Source organism: Diadema antillarum, unplaced genomic scaffold (assembly GCF_040938485.1).
Source record: "Diadema antillarum isolate AM-2024a unplaced genomic scaffold, OU_Dant_1.0 seq00000857_RagTag, whole genome shotgun sequence".
Classification (NCBI taxonomy): Eukaryota; Metazoa; Echinodermata; class Echinoidea; order Diadematoida; family Diadematidae; genus Diadema; species Diadema antillarum.
The window spans coordinates 394,132-415,882 of NW_027271728.1; the positions used below are offsets into that span (position 1 = coordinate 394,132).

Consider the following 21,751-nt stretch of genomic DNA (forward strand, 5'->3'; position numbering starts at 1 on the left):
CTTGGATGTGCACAGTTCTTCAGCTGTTCGACTGAAGAAAAGCGTCCCTTTCAGCCAAGCATTGCTTAAATTCATACCAATTTAACGGTACATGATGTACATGACATTGTCTAGTATGGTATTTTGTAAAGTCTTGTAGAGCCTTTCACACAGTGAATATTATACATTTTGTGACACAGCACCCGGCAATATTACTGTAGATGCATGTCTGTCTGTTTGTCTGACCGCCTGTCTGTCTGTTTATCTAAATGTGTGATTCTTTCTCTCACCACCACCACCATCACCATCATCATTTTCATCATCATCATCATCATCATCATCATCTTCATCATCATCATCATCATCATCATCATCTTCATTATCATCATCGTCATCATCGTAATCATCGTCATCATCATCATCATCATAATCATCATTTTCATCATCATCATCATCATCATCTTCATCATCATCATCATAATCATCGTCATTATCATCATCATCTTCTTCATTATCATCATCGTCATCATCGTCATCATCATCAGGACACGGAAGTACGTACTAAAAGTTGTATATACATATGTAGTACAATGTACACTGTAAGTACACTGTAGTCCTGTCGAGACTTCCGGTCGTCTGTGTGATGTACAAATACACATGTATACATGCATGGTGGGTGAACGTACAAATACAATCCTGAGGGGTAAGGGATTGATGTTAGGAGACCATAGCAGGACCAGGGAGGTGGTGTCTCACCTGGTCTCACCCCCCTGAAAGGGCCAATGTTTGCCCGTGGAACTCCCCATGGCTTGTCCAACCAAACTCCTTGGTCCAAACGTAGACTTGAAAGTACTGAGTTTCACCCTGATGTTACGTAACTGAACTCTCTTTTCAGCACGAGTTGCAGGTATAGAATTGTTCGTCCTCATTTACTATTTTCTGACCATCAGTTATAACAGTGTATTGTGAGTTACGGGGTTCATGAACCACTATCACATTTTTTAAAGTCTTATGAGGGTAAGGTCTTTACATGAGTATAAGATGATAAAGATGCTGATTACTGATGAACCCTATAATGCAGTATTGAGTTACCATACGAGTAGACCTACGTGTACATCTGTATGTTGTGTAGCTGCAATGTTAAAGTGCAATGTATTGACCCTTTAGATATGATTTTTGTGTGGATCTAGCAAACACTTTTTCTATTGAGGCAAATAACCAGCATTTACTGTATGGATGACGGGGATTCAGGCATGCACCACACAAAAGAATCAGCCAGCAGTACAATAATAATACACCAGTGCCATCAGCGTGTGCCACAATAATGGCTGAAATACTCAGATTACGAGAAAACACGACACGGGGCTACGCCGTGAACCAGTAAATGGGACTGTGGTATAGCACCACGTCGTGATTACTACATCATAATGTCCTTAAATATGGCTGCGATTCGCAAGATGGGTCATGATTGAAATTGAAATTGAAATTGAAATTGAAATTGAAATTGAAATTAAAATTGAAATTGAAATTGAAATTGAAATTGAAATTGAAATTGATGCACAAAACAGTGCAGTGAAAATAAATATCTATAATTTACATAAGGGCGCCTTGACTTTAAACGCCCCAGACAGGTAGCCCTTAATTTGAACTTAAACCAGCTCTCAAACAAGAGTTACCACTAAACATTATGACCAGTAATTTTTAGACAAACCTTTCATTTTTGTTTTTAATCTCATCAGGGTAAGAAAGTGAAGAACTATCTTACAAGTGTAGATTACCTAATACTAGCATATTTGAAACAGACAGTAAATAACTAAAATCTAAGTTGGGCCCGACAAACTTTTGGCTTGATTACCACTGATTGCTTTAACCCAAACTAGTGCAGTTTTCTCCCACAAAGTCACTTCAGTGCAACCCACCGATATCACTGAAGCAATTAAATCAACCGATGTTCCTATAGGATTTTATAAACAGAAGCAATGTTAATACCGTGGAAGCAATATAACATGCTGCCTATTAGATTTAGACGTGTACTCCATTTTTTTCAATAAACACAGGAGTTTCGAACCCGTATGGTCGTCTTAACGATTAAAGGGCATGTAAATTTGGACACATTATTACGATTCTTTTTTTTTTTTTCTCTTTCCTTTCTTCTTATATTCTGGCGTCTCGTCAAACTTTTATGACTCTTTTTCTATCCTCTCACTGAATTTCATCAAAATGATAATCTTCATCGTTATCCAACATGTCAATGTACAGAGTGTGTATGCTAATGTTGTTTTTTTTTCAGTTATTCATTTTCCGTGTATGCTTAGGCAACACTAACGTGAGAAATGTATAATTACAATGATATGATAAGAACGGAAACAATTCGAACTCTTTACTCAGCTTTGTGTACTGGATGTTACAGAATGTTGCGGAGAGTTCAGAAAAAAAAAGAGTAGGGCCTAATTACAAGTGTAATGATATACAGTTGCAATATTATTCGAGAAACATTACAAATTGACAAGTTCAGTTTCACATCAATTCTCCATGTTTACTTATTTTTCATCTGTTCTGCTTCTTCTTTTCATTATTTTCAGAAGTACAGTGTAGGCGTTATTGAAATTGATAATGATAATGGTCTTGGTGTTATTATTCATATTTATTATCATTATTATTATCATTGTTATTATTATCATTATTATTCTTTTTATTATTATTATTATTATTATTATCATTATTATTACTTTTATTATTATTATTATTATTATCATTATTATTATTATCATCACTATTGTTATCATTATTATCATTATCATCATTATTGTTATCATTATTATTATCATGATGATGATTAGTAGTAGTAGTAGTAGCAGTAGTAGTATAGTAGCATAGTAGTAGTAATAATAGCAGGGCATGTAGAAGTACGTAGCAGTAATCATAATATCATTTTCATCGTTCATCGTATCAGTCAGCACCTTTGTCATTTTGTCAGTTTATTCATTCCAGCTTTCCCTCAAAGTTCTGTAAAGTTTGTTAACAGCTGTCACAGACCTTACCGCACCAAAATCAATTTACACGTGCATGACCATGAATTCTTAGCCATGGACTTTGCCTTGCTATACGACCGCCCCGACAAACGCCCTCACTGTTTCGGGGTATTAAAGTTTTGAAATATATACGCAACTGCGGAGTTATGCTTCCTAAAAGGACCTTTGGTTAGGCTTACAATGTATGACCTACTTCTTGCATTCATTAATTCTCCGTCATGATTGTTTGTGTTCAGCTTTCAGCATTAATCGTGTCCGCAGTTGGGAGCAGTATTATCTTAGACCTCAACCCGTACCCAGTTTACCCCTTGGTTTGGAGTGGTCTTCCGAAGCATGACTGAGCTACACAGGTAAGCTGTAACTTGCAGTGCATGTGTAGCAGACTCTGCTTATAGAAATTCATTTGGTAGGCAATGTTTTCGTTCCATCAAACAGGTTTTTACGCTTGGACCCGCGACTGGTGTAATGTTGTAAAGTATTAGTAAAAAATACCAGGACTTCAATGTTAGAGATGTCGTAGGATTCTTAGTACGCGATTCATGCAGGTCAAATATACACACAGGGACAATAATACATACACAAATTCCTGCATGATAAAATAGGACCTACTTAGATAATACCACTTGACGGACGTATACCAATAAGATGAAACAATGAAATGATTATGCGTTATGTAGATATTTGTATAGCGACCATGTAGAAGTTTGCTAAAAAGAGTATAGCGTTATCCCATATCATCTAAACGGCGTGGAATTTCTACTGCCAACACACACAATAGTGACGGTGTATACAGAGTGCTGTAACTGTACACAGTCCATGTAAGTATACGTGTATTTCATACGATTCGGCAGTTTTCAATGCAGGGGTCAAAGCGGTTACTGTACAATGGCAAGATACCAAACAATACATGTATTTCTCTTCGAACTTTCTGCCTTGTTAAGCCCGCTCCAACCTTTAGACAATAAATAAGCTTATTCAGTATAGAGATATTACAGTTGCGGTGATCTTTTGACTTACAATGCCATGGTATGTATATTGCCTATAGCCCCCTATCCCGTTGCCTCCATAAAAGACTAATTCTCTATGAAATATTTTTTCTTCGAACTTTCTGTCGAGTTAAGTGCGCCTAGACCTTTGCAGACAATAAATCATATTTTGATATGCTTATCAGATATACAGATATTTCAGTTGCGGTGATCTGTCGACTTATGCCATCCCTCATGTATTGTCTAGCCCTAACCCATTGCATCCATGAAAGAATAATTCTCTCTGAAATCAATGTTTTATGTGCTGTTCATGCGGCTCCCGTAAGGAATTGGTTAAACAGATTCGAATGAAATTGCAATTGGAGCTAAAGTCCATAGAACAAAGACACTAATAAGTCTTGTTTTATCACATGGTAATGTGCTTCTCTTATCTAAGAAAAATCAGTATCTGGTGTCGAAATGTTTACTCATGCAACACTACTTTTATTTGATTAGTTTCAATTCACCCCTCGACTGTGAAAGGAGTGGTTTGATGACTGGAGGCATGTACAGTGTGTTCCTCTTCCCCTTATTAGAATCGTGAAAGTCACCTACCATTTACTGTCACAGTCACGCAGCCACTTACTTTAAATGTATAATATTATTCATTTAGAATTTACACCGGCACTGCCTCACTTGCGCTCACACCACACATTCTCGCATAAATCTTTACTGGTAAAAGTGATTTCACCTAAAACCATACGTCCCACCAATATAATATCTGCACACACACACATACACACACACACACACACACACACACACACACACACATATAAATTATCATCGTATACAAATGACTGCCTTTCCCTTTTGAGTATAATCATGTAAGGATAAGTTTCCATAAAAAAGTCATAATATTATAGAGATTATTCTTTTCATTCCTTAATGGATCCCAAACCAGCTTCAATTGTGCCTATGATGGAGGTCACCTACATTTTTTTTCTCTCATTCTATCTCTTACTTACAATCATAGTCACTATTATCATATTAATTATGTTATGAAATTAAGTGCAGTGTTAACCTTTAGGGCTGGTGACTGATATTATACGGAATTCACAATTCCTTATCATATACATTATTTGCGTCTTCATCTTTCGCTGCATAAATTTTGTATGTTTTTGTTACTACATATCTGAAGGGAAACAGAATAATGAAATAGAAATTAGACCGTGGTGATTATGACAGTTGGTAATATAAAGTACATCGATTCCAGCCAAACCATGAATGCGGTGTGACGTCACAGCGGCACATTGAAATTTGCATGAGCTCAATCACCATCAGCATTTTGTGTGTGTGTGTGTGTGTATGTGTCCGCCATTTCAATCTTGCAGGTGAGATCTGTCCGTTGGGGACAGCAATGGCGGACGACACCAACGGGGAACCTCTGGCGGACGAATTCCAGCCTCTCCTGCACGATCAGGAAAAGCTCCTCTTGACGTCGTCGTCCAAGTCGACGACGACCAAGGATCAGGTGGACGATGCCAATGGCGACACGGAGGAGCGAGGGGAGAGGAGGTACGGTTGGTTTTCCTTCCGTCCGTCCTGCCTTCAGGTGAGATTTGTTTGGACTTTAATAGCTTCACATGGGCCACTTACTAACGAGCAAACTTTCACAGAGCCAACGGCTCTAACTTCCCTCCAAAGCACTAGGCATCGAGTATTTTGATTTTGCATAAATAAGTAAGTAAGTAAATGAATAAATAAATAAATAGATAAATAAATAAATAAATAAACGAACAGGGAAGTAAATAAATGAATAACTAAATAAATACAAATGTAAACGAAATTAAAGGACAGAAAGGGAGAGCAAGGTTGGAGCGAATGACTATAGATGGTAAGAGGGGATATATGTATGTAGCTCCAAAGGAGTGTCGAAATTAACCTTTTGCTCACTGGAATGGGGTGCTCAACAATAACCAATGTGTGGACGATCACTCTCTCTCTCTCTAAGATGTAATGAGTTAAGTGTCAAACTCGTGTCATAACGAGAAAGTCTTTAATCGAAGTCATAAATCTACTTCTTTAGCTTCGTAAGATGTTTCAGATCCAAATCAAATCGCGTATATATTATGTGATTTTGCGTTCATGCTTTCCAATGGAATCATTTTAGTCAGAATCGCCGATCATAAACACACCTTTTTTTGTGCGTTCTGAAACGACGTTTTGAAACGGCGTCTATATCAAAATGAGGAAGGACGCAACCTTGTTTTACAAACCGCGTTTTACACTAATCACGTTTCAAAACGCTGATTCTGGCCCGAAAAGTGGAAGCATAAACCCAGCCTGGTCTACCCCGTCAACAGATATATTCAACCTCCCATGACTCCAGGATAATCTCTCAGCTACCCGTTCCCCCTCATACTAATTCTATTCTATCATTACATCTTCCAATCCCAATGCCTTCAACAGCTTGAAGTACCGCGATTTTGTCTAGTTTGACAATGTACGGGTTGCTGGATTTCTAAGAGAAGGTGCTCAAATCGCCTCTCAATAGCATCGGATTACATTGCCGGATTTTGTGAAACTACAACGTAGCTGTAAGATTAGTCCTTTAATACTATTATTGGCGTGTCACTGGACCCCATGGAAGACCAGCTTAGTGTAGCTGAATATGGGCTATCCAGCCATCTTCACAGATGGAAAATGAACAACAACAACAACAACAACTGTCTCGAAACGGCGGGTTTTTTATAAGTCTTCCCCACTCGTGCACCAGTACGCAGTTAGCGACGGTTCAACAATAACCCTGAATCTGAAACCATCGAAGCAAGATATCATCCTCTTATGTAATCAAATTTGCCTTTATGTAGCAATTTCGCTTAAATTCGATAATTATGAATGTTCTTTCACTGCAACGTAAAGAGACAGTTCAAGCGCTGTTCATGGAATTATTGTTCATTGCAACACTGTGTGTCTCACTATTTCGTTTATCTCGAATGACCTCTATTTTCTTATGCGCAAAACGCAACTCCGAATGAAACTGCCTTTTTCAGATTTGATTGTCAGCCCGGCAGACATGTGTGTCGTAAAAGTGGGAATTTAGGCAATTATTATTTACAAAATAATACACAAACCCAAGAACTCCCAATATATTCTCTATCGATGAAGAAAGTGTACTTGATGTATATTGTATCATAAACTTATAAATCTTATAAACTTATAAACTCATAAATCTTATTGAAAAGACATTCTCTTGATTTTGATCAAAAGTGTTGTATTTCTGATTTATAGGGGTAATTTTCGCCGCAGTTTTGTTTCTGATTTTATCTCAAGTAATGGGGTTCGGAGTATAGAAATTATCGTTGGAGCCAGGAAGGTTATAGGTGTACAAATAAAATTACAGTTTTACCCTTTCCGAAATGGGATATGACCAACAGTCATTGTGGTCCAAGCACATTTAGCTTTGTCTGGTTAAAGGGGAAATCCAGACCAAAAATAGGTTAGTCTTACAAGAAAGAGTAAAATATTACGAGTTGAACGGTAAATTTTTGTTCGAAATCGGGTGAAAAATAAGGAAGTTATGACATTTTGAAGTTTCTCTAAATTTTCAGGAAACAGTTCGTTAGGTCAATATGAATATGCAAATGGCAAAGAGAGCATGTCATTCCCTCACAACTAAACATCAAAATGGGTTACAAGTTATCGTTTTTGTCTCTCCCCATGCTCTTGTCTGCTTTATATCGTTTTTGCTGTGGCCGAATAGTTCTGGAATAATCCGAAAGGGGTGCTGTTTTGGCTATGCGGACTGGCGGTGATCCAGAGCTACGTGACCAGCGGGCTTGTCTTCACCGACACGACCACGCTGGAGCAGCGCTTTGGTCTTCCCAGCGTGCAAAGCGGTTTCCTGGCCTCCTGCTACGACCTCGCCCTCCTGGTCGTCATCCTCTTCGTAACCTACTTCGGCGAGAGGGGCAACAAGCCTCTGTGGCTCGGCAACGGTGCGCTCATCTTCGCTCTCGGCTCCCTCACCTTCGCTCTGCCGCAGTTTATCGCCGGCCTCTATCAGCCCTCAGTAAGTCGCCGTATTTATGGCAACCCCAAAGAAGCTTATGTTGCTTTGGGAGAATTGCTAGTTTTTATGTGACGCATTTCACACTTGTAAAATATCTCAGTGCGCTTTACGGACTATTATCATAATAGCATTCTATAGTATAGGATAATGATAGTATAACAGTATACGGATAATAATATCTATCACTTATTAGTTGCATTTCGCAAGGTCCAATAATGGGGTAGTGATCTGTTCGGTTTTTTAGTCGAGTTCTACTTGGTACAGAATGTACCTTAATGCTTATAGAGTGTCTATTTGCCTCAGAGGGGAGAAGAAGAAGATGATGAAGAAGATGAAGAAGAGGAAGAAGAAAAAGGAGAAGAAGAAGAAGAAGAAGAAGAAGAAGAAGAAAGAAGAAGAAGAAGAAAGAAGAAGAAGAAGAAGAAGAAAGAAGAAGAAGAAGAAGAAAGAAAAAGAAGAAGAAGAAAGAAGAAGAAGAAGAAAAGAAAAAACAAAGAAAAATAAGGAAAACAAGAAGAAGGGAAGATAAACATGGTCACATTGATATTTTGCAAATATATTATGAGAATTCAATCTATTTTTCCTTTATCATCTTTATTGCATTTTGCGACACAATATTCATCCATTTATGCAACTAAGACAAGTGACTCACATGTCACACGAATAAAAAAGAAAAGAATTCAACAATAAACCGACTCCGCATCAAATCTGCTTCTACTGTATGGACTGGTGCTTAATTAAAATACAGAAGAATTTAAAATATTCCTCTTGTGCAAACTATTCCCAGACGTTGATTCCCGATGTGTGTGATTTGGAGAGCAACTACACGGATACTTGTAGCGCCGATAGTACCTCGTCCGACTCGTACTACTGGGTCTTCGTACTCGCCCAGTGTCTTCACGGCATCGGGGCGGCGCCCATCTACACACTGGGCGTGACGTATTTAGATGAGAGCGTTGCTCCCAGCGAGTCTTCCATCTATCTTGGTAAGAAAGGGGGGGGGGGGGGAGGGGGGGAGGGGGGGGGGGAGGGGGAACTTATACCTCTGTGGCCAGACTGTATCAATCGATGCAACAATATTTCATCTATTTCAAAATTCTCCACAGACATCCACAGACTATGAAACGACGGAAACTTGAAATGTCACCATATCCAAAGTGAGGTCCACCCTGAAAATAAAAACAAAACGTATAGTTTACGAACAAATGGCGATTAAATTGTAGCTATTCTATTTTCTTTCTACAAGACACATAAAATAGCATAAATACATAATAGAAACCAAGCCTAAATGACCAGTCATACGTCGGTTAGTCGTTATACCTGTGTTCCAAAGTGGTAGGCTTATCTGTGTTTATTTCATGCCGAATGAGAGTTCTTGCAAACCTAAGTGAAAGTAATAGTAAAAATCTATATATCTATCATCGATAATCTATATCTATAATCTTTCTAGTATTTTATTGGCGATTTGATGAACATTTTCCCCGTACGCGGATCTTCGTGTATCTTGTCTGTATTGCACCGGTTTGTTTTCCATGGCCAGGATCAGTTTGATAGACATTTGAATGACAATTAACATCATAATAATATTATATTTACCCATTTTATGTACACGTAGGTATCATACAGACGTGTTCTATAATCGGTCCGGCTCTAGGATATCTCCTGGGTGCGTATTTTCTCTCCATATACGTGGATCCTGGCGTCAATCCAGAAAGGTAATTATGATTATAGATATTCATTGTCATGAATTATGGTGTCATCTATATGGAAAGTAAGCTGTGGTAGAACAGAAAATAATGTTCCACCTTCTTACCCCACAAGAAGTTTACGGCCTTTGGGTCTTCTTCAATCATCAAGTAAATTCTGTAACTTTTCAATGTATGTTTTATATTAGTGCCAGCTGCAAGTTTATGTCACTATGTACATAAACTATAAGTGATATGATGTTCAGAATTGTTAAAGATCATTCGTTATTTCTTTGATGGCATTATCTATACTGTCTTGCTATGTCATTATTGCTTACTGTCAATAGATGTAATTTCGTGACTTATCAAATTAGACCAATTCTACAGCATGTCACCATCCTTAAACAGTCATCCCAACAACAACAAAAAATCGTCGTTATCTTGTCTCTAATGCCTATACCATTTCCTATCCTGGTTGCCATGGTTACCCACCCTCCAAAGTCTCGGCCTCACCCCAGACAGTCCCCTGTGGGTAGGGGCGTGGTGGATCGGCTTTCTCACCAGTGCTTCCTTGGCTCTTATCGTCGCCATTCCGCTCCTGGGCTTCCCCAAGTACCTTCCAGGTAAACCACTTTTTTTTTTCCCGCAAGCGTGTGATCTGAGTAATTGCAAGTGATTGACAAATGATATTGCCCTTCATCGACGTAACTCAGCATCCATTATTCAACTTGGTTTTTTTTTTTAAGTTTCAACTTTCGAATGAGATTTTATTTCCATGAGCATATCTTATTGATACAAGTTCAAGGGAAAAAATACAATGTATACAGCATTGTTTTAGCTGTAATTATGGTTTAGAAAAACAAATGATCGTTATATAAACGTACTTGGGTTGAACCCGAACCAACGATTTCCTAATTACTAGACAGGTGTCATATCCACCAGACTACCGAGCTTTCACCCATCAGCCAATGATGATTCTAATCATTACAGCTGCGGCGGTATTATACTGCGTATCTATTCACATTAATGAATTCTTGCGTTCAGCTTTTTTTTTTTTGCAACTTATTGATGATTTACCGTACGTCGATGAAGGGCAATTTGTCAGCCAGTAGCAACAAATGCAACTTGGAAGGGCAATATGTCAAGCAGTTGCAACAAATACAACTCGGCTCAAGAATTGATTGATTTCAACAATTGGAATTACTTTACACTTAAGATCCGGCAAACTGAACTCTTTTGGGTATAGCAAAGTTGAATAATCCCCATTTATGTATGTGAATAGAAATATACAGATATAATTATGTACAGCCTGTATAGATATGCATTTGTGGAAAATACGTCCTTATCTATTTATTTTAATTTTGTTTGCTTGGGTGGGTTTTTTAAATTGTGTTTTAATCTATTTTTTGTTTGTTTGTTTATTTATTTTATTGAACTGCAACACAGATGCCAAAAATATAGACGGGCACCTTGACAGGGATCAGTGCCAAAAGGGATCAAATTTCGAGGCTCATGCGGACGATCTGGCCGGCACGACCCGAGACATACCGCGGGCCACGCGGATCTTGGTCACCAACGCGCCGTTCATGCTGCTGAACTGTTCGGCTGCCTGCGAGTGGTTCATCATCAGCTGCCTGGCAGCCTTCGGGCCGAAGTTCTTCGAATCGCAGTTCGGCATCTCGTCGAGCGCGGCGGCCTTTGAAACAGGTGCAGCTATTATACCTCGTGATCCCACTTTAATCGATGTGGCTACCGCCATGCCTGTAGCCCATTCGCTGTCATCATCATTCTTAATATTACTGCTAATTATAGTTGGTGTTGTTGAATGTCATAACGCGGTTATGATTATGACATTTATCATAATTTCATTATTGATAACAACTTTGATGATTATGATCATTTACGATTACCTTTATATTTTTTCCTATCTTAGTCAACTTCAAAATATTTGAGATTGAAGTAGCTGAAAAGAAAATCAAAGAAAAAGATGAAAATATATGTGATGATTTTGATAATACCTTTGGAAATATTTCTTGATGTATATAGCAAGTACAGTAACATAAAAAGCATCAATATTTTCTGTGTTTGATGCCGATTTTAATTTGAAAAAAAGAGAAACGTTTAACATATCATTATCTGTTTAAGCATTCAATTTTGTATGTAATCATACCGTCCCCTCTAGTAAGAAGGAAAATACTCTGTATCTCGAATAGGACACAAAAATAATAAAGGCAACGTGTGTGGGAGAGTCACAACTCATGCACGTAAAAGATCCCGCTTCATTCATTCATCCCAAAGAGCAGGGTCCATAACCCGGTGAAGTGGTCCCGCCTCACATCCATCTGGACCCCATGGAAGACCAGCTAGTGTAGCTGAGTCAGGGCTATCCAGCCATCTTCTCAGATGGAAAAATGAGAGGACGAAACAAACGACAGATCATGTAATATACACTGAGACTTTAGGTGACGCTTTGTTGTGTTTGTTTTCTCTCTGACAGGTGTGATCGTCATTCCGTCTAGCTGCGTCGGAACGCTAGTGGGCGCTGTTATCGTCCTGTTCTTCAAGCTCAAGTTTCGCGGAATGATCAAATTCTGCCTGGGTTGTTTGGTCATCTCACTGGCTTGTATGCCGATCTTCGTATTGAGTTGTCCAGACCCCGATATGGCTGGCGCAACGGTGCAATATGTAAACACGTACGTCATTCATGCACTGCGTTTCCTGTCGTTCGATTCTGTTTCGTCCCAAAACAATAACAGATCAATGTAGTAAATATAAACGTGCGAACTTCATACATGATAGTGTACACATGACATACACAGATGTCACTTCATTATACACCGAGGCTGTTCTCTTCCGGACGGGCGAGAAAATTACTATGCACCGTCGCTAGCTATGTTTAGTTCATGGGAAATGTTATGTTTACATTTCCCATGAACATACATACATACATATATTTCCCGTTTACACTATTGTTACAGTAGACTGCAAGTCCAGCCTTTTTTTTTATTCCAGTCAGATACAGATGCTGTTTCTATATCTATTTAATTCCTCTTAGTGTTCGCTTTCAGCATTGGTGTGGAAGCCTCTTTGGAGTCAAAGCATGAACTTGAGTTATAGATTTTTTTTTTTTGTCTGTTGCGAAAGAAGTAATACAAAAACGAATAGATGAAGACTGCATCTCATGTACTGTATCTGCAGAGCCTGAACAGTTGGACAGCAACACAACCAGATCAGCAAAACAAACTGCCTTCAACCTAAAATAAATAGATAGATAGATAGATAGATAGATAGATAGGTAGATAGATAGAGATAAATAAATAGATAAATAAATAAATAAATGAATGAATGAATGAATGAATAAATAAATAAATAAATAAATAAATAAATAGATAAATGAATAAATACATACATAAATGAAGAGTTTTATTGCAAAATGAGCTAAGTGACATTTTTAGACCTTTCAGTGATAGATAGAATGAAAGACAGATCAAAATTAAACCTTTCCAGTAATACCTCACTGCATGTAACATAACAAGGAATATTCTAGATTATGCTTACAAATATCCTGTATTTTCTTATTATTTTATTTGTTTTTGGCAGCTTTAATCACAAATATCTCAACTCAGCAGAAATGGAGTAAGCTCGTTATGCGATAAATCTCTTCAAATACATAAAAGACTTAACAAGAGACAAGATTTGAGAGGCTGTTCTTGATGACGACAATTCTATGATTTATGTTTGCATTTTCTATTATGCCGTCACTCGACGCAGGTCACTACCGTACCTCGGAGGGGAAGCAAATCTTACGACAGAATGCAATAAAAACTGTCACTGCCTCACAGACTTCAACCCAGTGTGCGGAAGCAACGACGTGATGTACTACTCGACATGCTACGCCGGATGCCAGGCGGAAGCACCGGGTAGCAACGGGAGTGATAGGGTAAGACCGCTAGTTAGAATTTTTACAACGTGAATAGATATATAGAGAGATAGATAGATAGATTATATAGATTATATAGATAGATGAATAGATAGATAGATAGATAGATAGATAGATAGATAGATAGATAGATAGATAGATAGATAGATAAATAGATGATAGATAGATGGATAGATAGATAGATAGATAGACAGATAGGTATATAGATATAGGTAGATAGAAAGATAGGTAGATCAAAAGATTGATAGGTAGGTAGATGGATAGATAGATAGAAAGATATAAATATATATATATATATATATATATATATATATATATATATATATATATATATAAGAATAGGGAGATCAAAAGGGATAGAGAGGTAGATGGATAGAGAGTTGGATAGATAGACAGATAGGTATAGCATAAGATAGGTCGATAGATGGGTAGAAAGAGAGAGATGAGTAGATGGATAGATAATTCGATAAAAAGATACATATATAGATCAAAAGATAGATAGATAGATAGATAGATAGATGAATGGAGGGCTAGGTAGGCAGAACCCAACCTATCCACACTTATGTTAATATGTAATGTTAATGTTAATCTCTACCCCTTAGTAATCAGACAGTTTTTGAACCTTCACTATTGAGTATAGTAGATATTTGTGGATATGCTAATAGCGTAGTCCGTTTTATCCTCTCACCCTATCATTCTATGATCCTCTCTCTCTAGATGTATTTTGATTGTAGCTGCATACCGGGCAATGAAACTGGTGAACATGGCCACGCCCTTCTTGGAAAGTGTCCGGTCGAACCGTGCTCGATACAGGCGCCATTTCTAGTCGTCATGTCTTTAGTGCTTACGTTCACATTTCTGGGCCTCGTTCCCTCCATCTTGGCCACGATGAGGTAAGGCAGTTTCTTTATCTGTCTGTCTGTTTATCCATCTATCTATCCATCTATCTATCCCTATCTATCTACCTACCATATCTATCTATCTATCTATCTATCTATCTGTCCATCTATCCATCTATCCATCTATCTATCTATCAATCAATCTATCTATCTATCTCTATCTATCTACCTACCATATATATTTATCTATCACTCTATCTATCTATTTATCTATCTATCTATCTATCTATCTATCTATCTATCTATCTGTCTGTCCATCTATCCATCTATCCATCTATCTATCTATCAATCAATCTATCTATCTATCTATATCTATCTACCTACCATATATATTTATCTATCACTCTATCTATCTATCTATCTATCTGTCCATCTATCCATCTATCTATCTATCAATCTGTCTATCTATCTATCTCTATCTATCTAACTACCATATATATTTATCTATCACTCTATCTATCTATCTATCTATCTATCTATCTATCTGTCTATCTATCTATCTATCTATCTATCTATCTATCTATCTATCTATCTATTATTTATCTCACCATCTCTCTCTTGCTCGCTCTTTCTCCATACAAAACTGTATATCTCTCTTTTCAATATTATGTATATACCGATTATTGATTTGTATATGAACGATTGAATAACAAGAACATGCAAGAAAGACCTCAGTCCATTAGGAAAAAAATAGAACATTAAAAAAGAAAATACTTCATTATACTTTAAAATTCTCACTTATAATGGGAATGTTATACTGTAATCGAATTATTATGTGAAACAGTCATTCCTGCAGTAAATGAATTACTTCGTGAGGGGTCTCCAACGATGAAAGCCAAATTTCGACTTGGGTCATTCTTATATTTAGGTATTCAAATTTATACACTGCTCCTGCGCTAATTCTGTTTTTTTTTTTTTTTTTGAATTGGTGTCTAATTTATCATTCTGATGAAAAAATTATACATTCTAATACATTATCTTTGTGCATGCTATGATTTGTTCTACAAGACATCCGATTTGCCATTATGTCTATTACAAATATCTCTTGACAAAGGCTAAGCTAATCGAAAGATTCAGATTTAAAAAAAAAAAGTAAAAGAAGGAGCAACATCCAGGCAGTACTTTTTGTACCTGTCCATTTCTTCCGCATGTAACACTACACAAGTCATGATGCTGCCTGCCTCATAGAATTGACTTATAGGAGATCTATTTTAAAAATATACAAATATATTGTACTTGCAGCAAATCTTTATTCATTAACTAGGTATCTTCAGCAGACGATGAGGTTATACATTTCATTTTCATTTATTATGAGTCGACAAGAAAAATGAAACGTTATGCAAAAATTACCAAACGAAATGTCATCTTGGCGCGTTGTGATAACGGCGTATTATACAAAAGAAGCACATGCACACACGCACAAGTTGAAACTGGTGGGCTAAGAATTTGGGGAGTAAGCTAATTGAGAAAAAAAAAATAAAATGTGATGAAAAGATAGAGAAAGAATACCATAAATCCACAATCAAATTCTGGAATATGTCTAGTATTCTCTGGAGCTATTTTAACTTACCAAGCTGTCGAGGAAGAAACTAAAACGATAGGAAAAAAGGAGAAGGGAAGAAGATGGGAGAGAAAGGAAGAACGACAAACAGAGAGAGAGACAGAGAGAGAGAGAGACAGACAGACAGAGATAGAGAGAGAGAGAGGGAGAGAAAGAGAGAGAGAGAAGGAGAGAGAGAGAGAGAGAGAGAGAGAGAGAGAGGGGGGGGGGGGGGACGGGGGTTGAAAAGAGGGCTCATTAATTTAGGTGAAAGTATTATTTTCTAGGTGCCAAAAAATATCTTTGCGGATGAAGCAAAATCATAACACGAAAGTACATAATCCTTCCAATTGCAACATCAGACCTGCTAATGCTCATACTCAGTAATGTCTCCGTTCGGTGTTTGTGTGTTTATATGTGTGCCTTTTTATCTATCAAATACCACTAAGAATCAATAATAATGACACTAATAGATTCTATAATCTCTCTATAATCTCTCTATGTATCTGTTCCTCAGGTGTGTCGCCCATTCACAGCGATCGTTTGCGCTTGGAATCCAGTCCCTCATTTATCGTGGTCTTGGTAAGAAATCCGTGCCTAGAACGATGAAGTCTTATCAATTTTTCTGACAGCAATGTGTTATAAATGATCCACGTCTACATTATCTTCTCCCCGATCCTTTACCCTGTCTGTATATAATTTCCTTCATTCCTGAGAAACCTGTTATGATACAGGCAATTGCATTTAAACACCAACAACATCATTATAATTGATTAATTATCTGACGAGTTTGTTTGCAAAAACCGCTAAGTTCATGTTTGCCAAATGGAGATATTTGTAATTAAAGGTCAAGAAAAGTAAAGAGAATAATAAGAAAATGTTTGCTTCTTTGGATCATAACTTCAAAAATATACCTTTATCTATTATGTAGTGACCAATATATCATTTAAAAGGTATTATTTTGTAATTTATGACAGAGACCGTACTTCAAAATCTTCAAAAATGGACTTATCGGTTTTTGCGAACAAACTCTTCATTCAATCCTTCCTGTACCAATGAGTCAAAAATATGCACAAATTTCATTCACTATATGAACAGGTCCGGAAATGAATGTGGTACACAGAGGGTTAATCAAGAAGAAGATGACATCTGTTTTGAGCTCTTTGAGATTTTACTCTGATGGGGATTGTTTTCATTGATGAACACACATTAAATCAATATATTTTTTTCATGGTGTACTTATTGAAGGATGTTTGTTCATGTTTTGTCAGTGAAAAACACAAAATTCCTCTTCCTCTTTATGCTTATTTTAGTTTTCCCGCTGTTGGAGACATTTTTTTTTCGGCAGATGATCATTGCCTTTCCAAAACTCCTAAAGCCACTTTCAGTAGAACTTTGAAAGGTCATTCATATAAACAATAATCATACAATGTGTATGTGCCTGTGAGAGAAGTCAGCATACCGCTATTTTTTCCACGTCGTTTCATTATTCCCAAAAGACGATTTTAGAATAAACTTCATTCAGCATGATATGAGCAATATTCCCCTTAATTTTGAGGTAAAGTATTTCGTTTAGATTGGTTACGTAAGACTTTGGCGAAGTAACTATTACTTGTTTATCTTATTGCATTTCTCTTGCTATGTATCGGTTACATGTTTATACGCTAATGCTCATTGAATGAGAACAAGAAACGAAGAAATCATCAATAAAAAAAGGGGGAGGCGGGAACGAGGATGGAACGGTGCTCTGTAGCGGTTATCACGAAATGTATGTCTGTCATTCCAAACCAGGTACCGTCCCAGGGCCCATAGTGTTTGGCGCCCTCATCGACCTAGTATGTATAGTGTGGCAGACGGATTGCGACGGGTCGCAGACGTGCTGGCTGTACCAAAACGCCGATTTCAGCCTGGTTGTCCTATCGGTGACGATGATTCTACGGGTAGTCAGCATAACGTTCATCTGTCTGGCGCTCCTTTTCTACAAGCCAGCGGAGCCCGGTGACGACAAGGAGAACGTTACGAATGACACACTTTGTACTAGCCACACGACAATGGATACAGAATTCAGCACATCTGTCCTTGAGCCTTCGTACTGACACTCTTTGCTTGACATGAAACTGGCTCTTTGACGATAGGAATCCCACTGAGGCGCCATTTTGTTTTATCCTTGTTGGATGAGTTCTTAACGCTGCGAAGTACTAGTATTTGATTCTTTTAAGCTCTTCGCATCGTCATAACTAACCGCAAGGACCAAACTTTGTGTTGTGCGCAAGGCTAGCTGCGTGTACCTATACTGTCAATAATTTTGCCTCAATATGCAAACTTTTGTCACTTGGCTGACAACAGAGGTACGAGACGCATGCGCACAGTTTTCTGGACTCACCGTGAGCGTAGATTCTCCGTTCTGGGGTGAATGTCTCAGTTTCATAAATTGCTTTCAAAGTTATTCTAAACTGCAAGCATTTAGCACCGAGGTAACTGATTCAGGTATTAAGGGACCATTCAATGGGAAACAAGACTAGTGGAAAACGAGATGCGCGCATGCACGTCCTCACGAATAAAAGTGCGAATGCGCACACAATGAATGCACGCATGATCTTGAAAGAAGGATATATAAGAATGGAAAGAAATCCACAGAAAGCGGAGCCAATCGCATTTTAATAATTCATGAAAGAATGTGCAGTTGTAGTTTACTTCATATTGATAATAAGTGTACACCTTTCAGAAATACACGTTTTATGTGAAGACAAATTTGACGCCGTCCAACTCATCGTTGGACTTTTGTCCTTTTTGAAAATTCAAATGGTTGGGGTGATAAGTATCATCCCTAACTTTTAATCATCATTATTATACTCAATGTGAGGTGGATATTGTGATATCACATATTTATGTTTCTTTGAAGATTGTTACGCAGTACGTACATGTCTCAAAACAGAGCAGGGATGAGAGTACACTCGAAGAATTAAGATTACCGCCAAAGGTAGATAAAGATATGGCCAGCGCACACTTTCCTAATTAGAATTCAATAAATAGTTCATAGAATATGATAACATAAGTATTGTAATGTACAGTTGCATTTAGAGGTTATATCGACCATTTAAAAAATGAAATTACCAGTTTTAGTCACACCCCATCTGGATTTCCGTCTTATCGCATTATTTTATAACTAAAATGTCCACATGTGTGATTAGCATGGTATTGTGTCACACAAAAAATTGCCTAAAACCAGAATCTTGGAAGTTTCCTGTGGAAAAGCGCTTTGCACATAGATATAAGAGAAAGACGGCTCACTGAAATATACCGAAATGAACGAAATTCCTTTGTAGCAACTTTTGGACGGGGGACTATCCGACCATTTATAACTGAAATCCTTTGTTCACCTTCTGTAGTTGTAAGCCAGTGACAAAATAGTTTCATCTGCTTGTTGTTGGATGGTTGTTATTGTTTCTTTTTTACTGTTTTATTTACATACGTATATCATAAGCAATGATACACTTCAAAGATGTTTTCATCCGTATTTATTCAATGTGAACCCAAGTTGATGACTTGTATGTTTTCGTCAAAAGAGGGCGATAGACACGTAAGTCAAGCAGGAGTGACGTAGCGAGCCGACGAGTTGACACCGAAAAATAGATTTACATTTTGTGCAATGAAGCAACCAAGGTTATAAACACATTTCATGAGTGTCTTTCTGTCTGTAAGGAATTGAGCACCATTGTGAATTAAGCAATTCATCGTGATGTAATGCTTGTAGACCTCAGGACCCTTTACCAATATCGCAATGCAATAGATATTGTACATTGATATACATCTCTGTAAAAATGCTATCAGTTTGATGCTTCATAACCCATATCTCAAATACCGTTAGTTGGACGTCTTACCAGAGATATATGTTTATAATTCTGTGCATTATCCACCAGGTGGTCTTAAATACATCTATAGGTATTCATAGCTGTTCAAGTAATTTCAATGCAGACCCCTTAGTTGATTTTTATTTACTTTACTTCAATTTTCATCGATCATCTGAATTTCCTCTGACTGTGAGTGCAACTCGGCTCGCTAAAAACACTGGTTTGTTTGGGATAAAGTTTAATGAAAAATACATGTAATAATATCGTCAATGACATACCACATCTGGTTTCTATTGACGAAGAGAATCATTAAACAATATATTATTATTATGACGCATTGTGTTTCTTTGTCATATTATGACCTTCATCAGTCTCTCAGGTTGAGAACACTATAGTACTTAGTAAGATATTATTTTTCATCATCATCATCATCATCATCATTATCATTTTGAATGATTGAAAAACAAAAGATACTTGCTGAAATAAAGCCTAAAAACATTACATATACCATTTTTATTCGAATCGAAACCTTCATGTTTTACTGAATGCCATTAATACTGAATTAAAGTCAGTATTTAAGTGGATTCAGGCTGATAAATTGTCACTGAATTTGATTAAGACAAAATTTATGGTTTTAAGCAATATAATCAATATTTTACCGAGCAAGTTGTTGCACGTGGAATTGAATCAGGTCGAATATATAAAATTTCTTGGTCTTTATATTGATTGTAAGTTGACATGGAAAGTTCATGTTGATTCTCTGCGTAAATTATTATCAAAAAATGTAGATGTTATGTATAAGTTATTACAGTATTTTCCTAAGCATGTTCTGCATTCATTGTATTCTACTCTTTTATTGCCTTTAATAGGTTATGGAATCCTGGCATGGGGAAACTGCTGTACAACTAGACTAAATTCTTTATTACTGATACAGAAAAGAGCTATACGGATAATTAACTTCGCTACATTTCTGGAACACACTAATGCCTTATTCTTTTCCAGTAGAACACTTAAGATCCAGGATTTATATTATTTCAATATCGGATCATTTATGTATCAGTTAAACTCAGGTGGTCTCCCTGTTGTGTTTTCTTCGATGTTTGTTAAAAATACTGAAGTTCATTCTTACCCTACTAGACAAAAAGATTCTTTTCATCTTTCTCCTATACACCGTATCTGCTTTAAACACAATAACTACTACAGGACCTAAATTTTGGAAAGAGTTCGATAGAGAAATAATCCAATCTCAGTCTTTTAATTCATTTAAGCATAAACTTAAACTAGTTTTTCTGAATACATACTTATAGCTATTCTTCAATCCTCCTCGACATTCTCTGTTCATAATTCGTATTACTGTCATTATCGATTATGTAACATGTACATTGCTTGTGATTTCTTATTATCTCCTGAACATCCTTTGTGCATATGTTGTATTTCTGCTATTGTACACTTTATCTGACTTGTACCTCGCTCGGGTGATCACGCAACTCTCAAGAAGTCTTGTGCCGCGGACATTGTTTTCTTTGTCTTTTCTTTGTCTTTTTTTATTCTTCGACGTTTATATTTCCCCAATTCACAAATTGTCATTCCTTCAATTGCATATATCAAGTAAGAATTAATCTCACATCCGCATCTGGGAATCTACACCCTATACAAGCAATGCTTCTGTGTAGATTCCTCATATTTCACATGTTAAATACTTGTCTTATAAGCTGTTACTTGACAATCACATTTACATTCACGTTTACAATCACATTTACACTCACATTTACATTCACGCACAGA

At 37.1% G+C, this 21,751-nt stretch overlaps 1 protein-coding gene across 1 annotated transcript; it reads left to right on the forward strand.

The window, feature by feature from the left end:
* Positions 1-5,393: 5,393 nt before the first annotated feature.
* On the forward strand, positions 5,394-19,223 carry LOC139740515 (solute carrier organic anion transporter family member 4A1-like). The gene is made up of 11 exons (XM_071651106.1): positions 5,394-5,591; positions 7,743-8,051; positions 8,839-9,037; positions 9,667-9,766; positions 10,238-10,359; positions 11,183-11,443; positions 12,234-12,429; positions 13,508-13,676; positions 14,394-14,569; positions 16,633-16,697; positions 17,907-19,223. The coding sequence occupies exons 1-11, from the start codon at positions 5,397-5,399 to the stop codon at positions 18,209-18,211; spliced, it is 2,097 nt and encodes a 698-aa protein (XP_071507207.1). The 5' UTR covers positions 5,394-5,396; the 3' UTR covers positions 18,212-19,223.
* Positions 19,224-21,751: the final 2,528 nt, after the last annotated feature.

Excerpts from the sequence above, each read along its gene's own strand:
- LOC139740515 (XM_071651106.1), top strand. The coding sequence starts at position 5,397 with ATGGCGGACGACACCAACGGGGAACCTCTGGCGGACGAATTCCAGCCT. Across the intron at positions 13,677-14,393 it reads GTAGCAACGGGAGTGATAGG|ATGTATTTTGATTGTAGCTG; the intron begins GTAAGACCGCTA and ends CTCTCTCTCTAG. Across the intron at positions 16,698-17,906 it reads CCTCATTTATCGTGGTCTTG|GTACCGTCCCAGGGCCCATA; the intron begins GTAAGAAATCCG and ends ATTCCAAACCAG.